General features: G+C 61.0%; 1 protein-coding gene across 1 annotated transcript in view; it reads left to right on the top strand.

Annotated features, from left to right (window-relative positions):
• The window catches only part of ZBTB49 (zinc finger and BTB domain containing 49), a 21,470-nt gene that overhangs the window by 4,732 nt on the left and 7,530 nt on the right, over positions 1–9,208 (top strand). The window contains exons 3-6 of the mRNA XM_004715134.1: positions 2,715–2,761; positions 5,628–5,701; positions 6,534–6,616; positions 6,705–6,866. Of these exons, the coding sequence (XP_004715191.1) occupies positions 2,715–2,761; positions 5,628–5,701; positions 6,534–6,616; positions 6,705–6,866 (366 nt within the window). The remainder of the gene's footprint in view (positions 1–2,714; positions 2,762–5,627; positions 5,702–6,533; positions 6,617–6,704; positions 6,867–9,208) is intronic.

Here is a 9,208-nt window from a genome sequence, read left to right as displayed (position 1 = left end):
GATTTTGGAAGGCGGAAAATGTTTATTTGTTCTTTTCAAATGCAAATTCTTACATTTTTGAGCAGTACATCTTCAAAGGCTTGGTACCTTAATCCCATTTCTCCTTTCCCCCAAAAGGCTCTTTCTTCTTCTTATTATTATTATTATTTATGATTATTACTTTTTTAAAGATCCCTAATGGCACAGTGCTTAAGCACTTGTCTGTGGACTAAGAGGATGGCAGTTCAAGCCCACCCTCCGCTCCCTCCCTCCCCGGGAGAGAGGGAGGCAGTGTGCTCCAGGAAAGCCAGGGGCCTCGGCAGCTTCGGGGCAGCCCTCCCTCCCTGGGGGTTGCTAGGGCCTCCCACGCGACAGCAGTGGCTGAGCTCAGTCGTTAGCATCTCGTGTTCCCACGGATGGCGTTCCCTGCTGGCATGATGACGGTGGTGATACAACGAGCTTCACGACACATCACAGTGAGCAGCAGTCCCCTTGCAGGCCTGATCACGTCCACGGTGGCTGCCTTCCAGGGGCTGTGCTGGCGTTTTTCTGCCCCACGGGATGCCCTGTTCTCTGTTTGGGGCCCCAGCTTGCTCAGAGAAAGCCCTGGATGCATGTTAACCCATTTGAGTGGGGATTGCAGTCATTGTTTTTACCAGTAGTTCACAGTGGTGCCCTGTGAGGGCAGGGACCACCCACTGATTGTGCCTGGAGAAATCTTAGTGTAGGTCATGGTGTTAGGGAACAAAACCAGCCACGTGTGTGTAAGAAAGAACTTTGCATGGAGAAGGCATCCCAGCCCCATCCAGCTTAAGTCCCCGGGCCATGCCAGCCAGAGCCTTCTCCAGCCGCATGAAGCTGCGGGCCACCGTGTGCACAGAAAGGTGCAGCGAGGTGCGGGGAGCTCACAGGCTGGTGGGTGCTGAGTCACTTGCGTTGGGGGTGGGGGTGGTCCTAGGTTGGTAGGAACGTGGCAGGGTGTGGCCAGCTCAGGTTGACTCCCAGGGTCAGCAGCCCACGTGGGGCTGCCCAGGAGGAAGCAGACACGGAGTCACAGCACACAGGGGCATGGGCAGAAGGGCAGTTCCCAGTGCCTCTCATTAAAAGACCCTCCCCCCAAGGAGGCGATTGGCGTCACGAGGCTGTGGTCTTAGTGAGGGGTTGGACTGTGCACACTTTGACACGGGGGCAAGTGGACGTGAAATCTAACACCCACAGTCTTCTCTAGAGGCTCGCCATGGCTCCAAAAGGAGCCCTGGTGCCGCAGGGTTAGGGCTGCAGTCAGCCGCTGGACCGCACCAGCCGCTCAGGGAGAAGGAGGGGTGCTCTGACCCCCCTCCCCCACAGGTTGTCTCTGTTGTTTTCATTTGTTAAAGGTCACTCTAGTTTTACCTGGGAAACAAAGAAGATGTGAAGCTCACACACTGTGAGAACACCTCTGGCTGGCAGAGAGGTGTGCAGGACACATGCTACTGAGGAGAGCATGGCTTCTCAGGAAAGGGCCGGGCCACCCTGGGAGGCTTACGGACCAGCCCCTGTGTGGGGGGGGTGGCGTGGGGGGGCGCCCTCTCGCACAGGTGGAGTGTGGCCCCCAGAACCCCAGGATGTGTGCTCACATGATCGGTGTGCATGTCACTGTGGAGAGAGCACCCCACTAGAGGCAGGCACTTTGGGGGCTCTGTCTTCACGCGGGTGGGGGTACTGAGTGGCTGAGGGTCTGGTCTCCCCGGAGTGCTGTTTCTTCCCCGTCTGCACCCTCTTCCCGCACCTCTGTTCGGGCTCAGAAGCGCTCCCTCCTCAAGACACAGACTGAGTCCGGGAAGCTGGCGGACGAGCTTCCTTCAGGCTGCAGGCCCCACAGAGCTGTCCCAGGAGGGCCGCCTTTGAGGGAGATAGCACCCACACAGGGTGTCACCCAGTAGAAACCATCAGTGGGAGCCGGGGATGGCCGTGCCCTCACAAGGACAGAAGACCCGGGCGGGCGGGCCAGGGCTGGAGCACCGGAAGAGGGCTGTGCCAACGCTTGTGAGGGCGTGCTGGCCCTGGCGCTGCTGAGCAGCCGTGTTGTGGCAGTTGTCAGAGGACCACCCAGTTTGCTGTGTGAGCATTCCCTGGGCTCAGTGCTCAAATTGGGGGAGGGGGGGCAGGGGGGCCCAAGCCAAGCAGTGCAGTAAGGAGGGCAGACATTATTTTTGAAGAGCAGGTCTTCATGAGACCGCTTGGTTTGAGAGGCGGGGGGGTGAGAGGGCCATCTCAGGCTTGCTCCCAGAGACCACTCGCCACTGACCCAGTGCCCTAAGGGAGTCCACCAGAGGCGACCTGGAAGCCAGCGGGGTGTCCGCTTCGAGGGTCCTGCAGCAGGTCCACTCATGCTGCCTGCACACTGGTGTGGTCTAGCCCCTGTTTCTGCCAGAGCGCCGTGTCCGGGCAGAGAACCCCAGCCCGTGTGGTCCCAGGACTGCTCCCCAAGCTCCTGTTTCGGGGAGCAGTGGGAGTTGTGAGAGAGAAGCAAATAAAGATTGGGTTTCCTCCACACACACACCCCACCCCCCCCACCACCCCCCAGCATCTCAGAGGAGGAGCGGGCAGCGGGAGCCCTGTCTGCAGACGCTGGGGGCAAGGCCGGGCCGTTGCTCGGGAGAGGTCAGACCCCGAGAGAGGCACTGTCACCAGAACAGAGTGCCCTGCCTGTCGCTGATGATTTTACAAGTTGTGTCTCGTTCTGTTTGTTCTAGGTGAGAAACCCTTTGAATGTCACGTCTGTGGGAGGCACTTCTCTCAGGTGGGGGCCCGCGCGTGGCTGTTCCCAACTGCAGCCCTGAGATGCCTGCGGGGTGACGTACCTGGCAGGACTGCTCTAGGGGCCACAGACCCCAGACCCAGCCAGGATCGAGTCGTTTTCCAGAGAACAAAGTTCTGGCTCACTGGGGGCGTGGGGGTGGCAGGGGGCTGTGTGCATGCCGGCAGGTGTGCGTGTGCGAGTGTGCGGGCAGACTCTCACCTCTCACCGTCCCTGTGGATTCTGCCCTTAAGACGGCTTGCTTCAGTGAATCAGGTTCCCGTGAAACACCTCAGGCGTCCAGATCATCCTGGGCCTGTCCAAGACGGGCCCCCAGAGGTGCTGTGGTTAAAGTGCTGAGCTGTTAACTGAAGGTGCAGACCCACTGCCGCTGCCCTCGCACTGGCCACAGAGACCCATAGCGGGCAAACCCTCGGGGCAGTTCTGCGGTGTCCATCAGAATCGACTCCACTGCAGTGGGCCAGGGCCAGGGCCGTACCATCTTACTGCATGGACCTTGTAGATTTGGGGTGTCAGGGAGAAGACCGAACCCTTTTCCCTCCTTGCTGACCGCCGCTGAGCTCCTGGGACCCACCCCTGAGCCTCCTGTTCAGCAGGCTGTGTGGTGCCAGGCCAGGGCCACGAGCCAGGTGAGGGCGTGCTGTCGAGGAAACGGCCCGCTGGCGCAGTGGCCTGGGAAGGACGTGCTCAGCCCGCAGTTTGGAGCAGCAACAAGCGCAGTGTGACAGGAAAGGTTCTGGAGCTGGGCCTTGGCCGAGGGTGTGTCCAGCTGTGTGCTGTGTGACCACCAGGCCTTTCTTCTGAGGGGCCGGTTGGAGGACTCTAGCCGCCTCTGGCTAGTTGGCAGCAGCCGAGTAACCTGTGCCCCCCGGGACGGAGCAAGAGAGGCCATCTGTCGGTGGGAGTCGGCAAGTGCATCATGCAGGACAGGCATGCTCCAGTGTCCCCGCGGCTGGCAGGCCATTGGCACCGGGGCGCCTTGCTTCACACACAGTGAGCACCAAGAGAGAGGGTGGCCATGGCTGCGGGTCTGGGTGGTCCTGAGAGGCAGTCTGTGCATGTTTTACAGCTCATACCTGAGCATGTGCATTCAGAGCACACTCAGGAGCCCCCGTGGTCACACGTTGGGCTGCTCACCGCATGGTCAGCAGTTTGAAACCACCAGCCGCCCCGAGGGGGGAAAGACGAAGCTTTCTACATCCGTGTGAGGATGGGCAGTCCTACCCTGTCCTGCAGGACCTCGGCAGGTTGGCACGGACTCCACAGCAGAGGTTGCAGTTTTTGAGCCGTGCTGCCAAGTGCAAGTCTGCTTGGGTGCATGGGCTTTGCAGACGTTTAAAAGGTGCTCGGAGTTGCGAAGGAGGGAGCAGGCGGCCTTGCCTGCGCTCAGTCAGAGGACGTCCTAGCCAAGCGGGACCGAGAGCGCTGAGGGGGCTGCCCAGCCAGCCTTCCGGGAGCTGCTGCTGGACTCTGCATCTCAGCAGGAGCTCAGAGGGGCCCAGGAGCACACCCTGAAAGGCGTGGCGAGCCCTTGCTCAGCTGGAAGCGTCCAGTCCTGGACGCCTGGGGGGGCGGGGTTTGGACCCTCACAGACCCCACACAGGTTTCTGCCCCCAACAGTGACTTGCCACGTTCTCTGCCAAGCCCCCGGTTTTTCAACTAGGAAGTAGAACTGGCAAGACCAGCCTCCAGGGGCCCAGGGCGCACAGCCCAAGTGAGCTCACCCACCAGGGCAGGCGTCATGAGGATCGGGCGTCGTTCCAGGACAAGCGGTATCTTCCCAAGCTTTGCCGACCCCTCTCCTGTCTGGTGATCTCAGATGACCTGGGGTCTTTTCCAAGCAGTAGGGAACACAGCCCACTGTCCTCACGTGAGGCCCGTTGGAACCACTGAGTCAGTCCGCCTCCTCGAGGCCCCCCAACCCCAGCTTTGCAGACGTGGCACCTGACCGTGCTTCCCCAAGTTCTCGCCCGCACACAGAGCCGGAAGGCTGGGGGGGCGGCAATCGCACCTTGGTTGAGTGTTCATGAAAACCACCCAGGCCCAGCACCCTCGGGCTGGGCCTCAGACCCACCTCCGCTGACAGCATGGCAGGGGCCAGCACAGTGTGTGGTGTGCGCTGCTGAGTGTCCCGGCTCCTCTGGGACTCTCTCTCTGCCAGTTCCACCCTCAGCCTACTTGAGCCCATTTCTGGGGCGTCTGTCCGGTTTTGTTGCAACAGAGCGCTCTCAGACATCCCGAGAGGGAATTGGCAGGTGGAGACGATGCACTTAGGTCCCAGCAGCGGAGGTTGTAAGGCAGTAGCTTTGGAAACGGCTGAGGCATCCGCGGTTGTAAGCTCCCTGCCCGTTATTGGTCTGTCCGTGTTCATGAGAGGTGCTCCGTCCAGCCTGGCGTAGCCAAGCCTCCGGGACACCCCAGGCTGGTGGGGAGCTGGCCTGCGTGGAAGGGCAGACTGCTCAGGGCAGGAACCCCTGGTGGCCAGCAGCACTCTGTGTCGAAAGACACGCAACACTGGCCACGCACACGGGCACTTTGCAAATCCCTCTTGGGGGCTGATTGGTGGTTCAGGGTAAAACACGTGTAAGACATAAAAGGGATGGGGGCAGACTTAGCACCCATATTCCCCTCCCTCATCCGTGCCCCCAGTGCTCCAGGACCCACTGGCAGAGAGGGGCTGTGCCCAGTACCACGGGCCTACGGCTCAGGGTACAGGGAGTGTCCCTGGCACGGGAGCTCCGCCTTAGAGTTGGCTCCCCAGACATGGGGGTCTACTGGGCAGCCCTCCAGGTGGACCACACCTGAGACAGACAGCTCTGATGACGGCGCCCTCTCCCTCTTGTTTCAGGCGGGAAACTTGCAGACGCACCTCCGCCGGCACTCCGGGGAGAAGCCGTACATCTGCGAGGTCTGTGGCAAGAGGTCAGTGGTGCCCCGGGGGCGTGTCTGTGGGGACACCCCCGAGGAAGGACATTTGGGGGGGACACTGGGTTTCACGGAGCAAAAGGTTGGTGCCGGTCCTGGCGGGCAGTGTGTGCTAGCAGCCGAGGGGTTTGCTTGGGGACAGGGTGGGCTATAGGGGCATGAGACCCTCCGCCCCGTGTGCCACACTTCTGCCCACACTTTGTGGCCACCTCCCCCATCCTCACAGCACCCTGTGTCCTGAACTAAAGCTGAGAGAGGTGCTGCTGCAGCCGCAAAGGCTGTGTCCAGCAGTCTTTCGATGTCACGGAATTCCAGGACACTACGCCCCTTACCCCCCGCCCCCCAGGTCAGTTAGCCCTCAGACACAAGAGCTGCCCTGGAGTCCTGCACTGGGCGTCACTTCCAGGGCAGCATGTGTGCATGAAGGCGGCCTACCGGCAGGGTCCTGGCTCCCACACTTGCAGTGAGGGCCCTCCCCTTCCCCCGCTGCTGGCGGAGCCCCAAAGCCGAGCAGGGGGAGGGCGGACCCTCGGCCAGAGGTCGGTGGGCAACACCACCTGCCTGTGCTTGCAGGGAGGGCCAGGTCGTGCCCTCTGTGACCCCGTCAGGGTTGTCCAGGGTCCTTCAGAGGGGGCCGCACAGCGTCCACAGCTGGTCAGCCAGGTTCCAGACTCCGGCCCAGCGCTCCCGTGAGGAGCACTCCAGAGCCAGCGGGGCAGTTCTGCCCACCCTGTCAGGCCGGGTTGCCGGAGTCAGTCTTCCTAAGGTTCCTTCCGGCGAGCCCTCCCCTCCCCAGCCCGTCGTGACGGCGCTCTCCCCTCACCCGCAGGTTCGCCGCCTCTGGGGACGTGCAGCGGCACATCATCATCCACTCCGGAGAAAAGCCGCACCTGTGTGACATCTGCGGCCGAGGTAGCACCGGCCCAGCGGTTCTTCCTGGGGAGGGCTGTCCAGCATGTCCCCGGGCTGACCACGCTGCTCTGCCCCACCCCCTCCCCAGGCTTCAGCAACTTCAGCAACCTGAAGGAGCACAAGAAGACGCACACGGCCGACGAGCTCTTCACCTGCGACGAGTGCGGCAAGTCGTTCAACATGCAGAGGAAGCTGGTGAAGCACCGTGTCCGCCACACGGGCCAGCGCCCCTACAGCTGCGCGGCCTGCGGTGAGTGTCCGCCAGAGCTGCAGATGGACAGACGGGTCTCCTGTCCGTCTGCACCCTCAGGGCACGCACACCACAGCCTCTGAGGCGTGAGGGGCCACCCCCGATCCTGGCAGAGGGCAGCAGACTGGTTCGGCCTGGGGCAATGTTGGGGACCCACGCTGGCCCATCCTGGGCTGTTCCCTGCGTGTTTCGTGCGACATGAGGTTTCAGGGCATGTTGTTAGCACACAGAGCTAGCGGGTCACGTTGCCTGTTCACCTGCACAGTGTTGGAACCAGGTCGGGCGCACGAGTCAGCCTGCTGAGAGCCACGTGCACGCACATGCATGCTAGAAAAGACCCTTTGCCGCCTACATCTGGGTGCAAGGATCGGGGGACTCGGGTGAGAAGGGGCCTTTTGCGCCCAGCTCTCTAGATGGCTCTGCGCCCCCGCCATCCAGTCAGCTCCCTGGCTCGAGCTCCCTGTCCTGGGTCGGGGACAGGGAGCAGGGTGGCCACCTGGGGTTTGGACTCCTGGCGCTCCTCCCAGCACTCCTGTGCTGCTCCCAGGGCCGCTCTGGGTACCCCCGAGACTTCCCGAGGCCCTCAGCCTTCAGCTCAAGCTGCCCTACTGGGCTACTTGTTGCTCCACCTGTCCCCCTTCACCACCCCGACTCTGGCCGGCCTACGGACACTCGTGCTCTGTCTCCAGGCCGCGTGCCCTGCTTCTCTCCCTGGACCTCCAGCTTGGCCACGTCTGTCTTCCTCGGCCCGTGTTTTCTTCTCTGTCGGCACACAGCTGCCCCATGTGGCTGGCCTTTCCTCGTTCTACCACGCACTTCTCTGGCCTAGGGGTCAACAGACAGCCGAGCAGACTCCTGCTAAAGTTTATATTAAACGTAAAATCAGTTCATCAAGACAGTGAGAAACAACTGTACTACAACTAAAATCCAGACGTATCAAACTGAAAGCCCATGCCATTGCCCTTGATGGGGACTTTGGCTGGTGGCCAGCACATGCCAGAGAGCACAGTGTATCTCTGAGGGGCCGGTCACCAGGCCTTTCTTCCATAGAGGCACTGGGGTGGTCAGACTCATGGCTCAGCTTTAATGGGGCTCTTTTAGATGATGCAGTGGGCAAGGGCCCTAAAAAACTGGACAAAGAGGCAAAGACCTTTGAATGGTGTTGGCAAAGATTATTAAATGTACCACGACCGCCAAACAAACCCCTCTGGGAGGAAGTACATCCAAAAGGCTCCTTAGCAGCACAGGTGGTGGGACTGGCGTGTGAGGCTGGGTCCTCTAGAGAAGCAAAAACAGCTCCTCTGTGCTGGAGGAAGAGGGCTGCATCGAGTCACACAGTTTAGAAACAGGCTAAGTCCAGTTGGGCGTCTCCTGGCTCGTGGAAGCTGCAAACAGGTAGGAGGATGACGAGGCGGAGACGGCGGAGGGCACAGGCCGGTGGAGGCTGAGTGAATCCACCGGCTGCGGTGCACCGAGGGCTCCTGGGATTGGCAGCCAACACGGCAGGAGACCAAATGTGAGGTCAGCCCCAGCAGAAGGTCAAGGGCTGTCAAGGATTCCACTCTGCTCTGCCCGCTCTCAGACAGGCTTATGACGCCAAGGAGGGGTCTCAGGCTGCAGACCCGACTGATGGGTGGAACTCCACCCCTACCCTGAGCCAGGAGTGTCTAGTTGACTTAACCTCTAGCCATCACTGGGTGTCACGGACTATGGACCTGTCACCAGGAGGCACCAGTCCCAGCACGGTGTCGTGCGTAGTAACCAGAGGGTCAGAAGAAGACCTTCTGCGAGATGCCGCAGTGGGCTTAAACATAACCATGGTAAGGCTGGCACAGAATGGGCAGTTTCCTCCCGTTCTAAGTGGGAGCCTGCTGAGTGACGACCAACAAGGACCCTAGACGTGCTCCTCCCTTTCCCAAGAATCCCCCGGAAACCAGGAAGAACCAGACGGCAGCTCTGTGTCCGGAGAGGCACATTAGCATGCTGGACGCGAGCCCGTGCTGGCCTCGCCCAGGCAGCCCCTCTGGGGACAGGCCCTGAAGCTGCTGATGGACCACAGTGGGCTGGGGAAGAGGAACATGCTGGAGATGACACAGCCAGCCAGCTGCCAGTCAGCCGGCACGGTGACCTGCTGGAGGTGCACAGAGCAAGATGCAAGAGTGCACAAAAACAGCACCTGGGCTGGGGCACGCGTGGCCAAGACTCCCTGTGCAGTCTGTGTTTCTTAGGGTGACAAAGGCCCTAGTCCCGCGGGTCCCAGTCACTCCCTGACCAGCGAGCCTGGCTCCCTTTGTGAATTGGTCTTTTGAGCCACACTTTTTTCCCCTTCTGGCCAGGACTTT

The sequence above is a fragment of the Echinops telfairi genome, unplaced genomic scaffold (genome assembly GCF_000313985.2).
Source record: "Echinops telfairi isolate 266 unplaced genomic scaffold, ASM31398v2 ScPeMD7_28;HRSCAF=97, whole genome shotgun sequence".
In the NCBI taxonomy this organism is placed as follows: Eukaryota; Metazoa; Chordata; class Mammalia; order Afrosoricida; family Tenrecidae; genus Echinops; species Echinops telfairi.
This window is presented reverse-complemented; position numbering and strand designations above follow the sequence as displayed.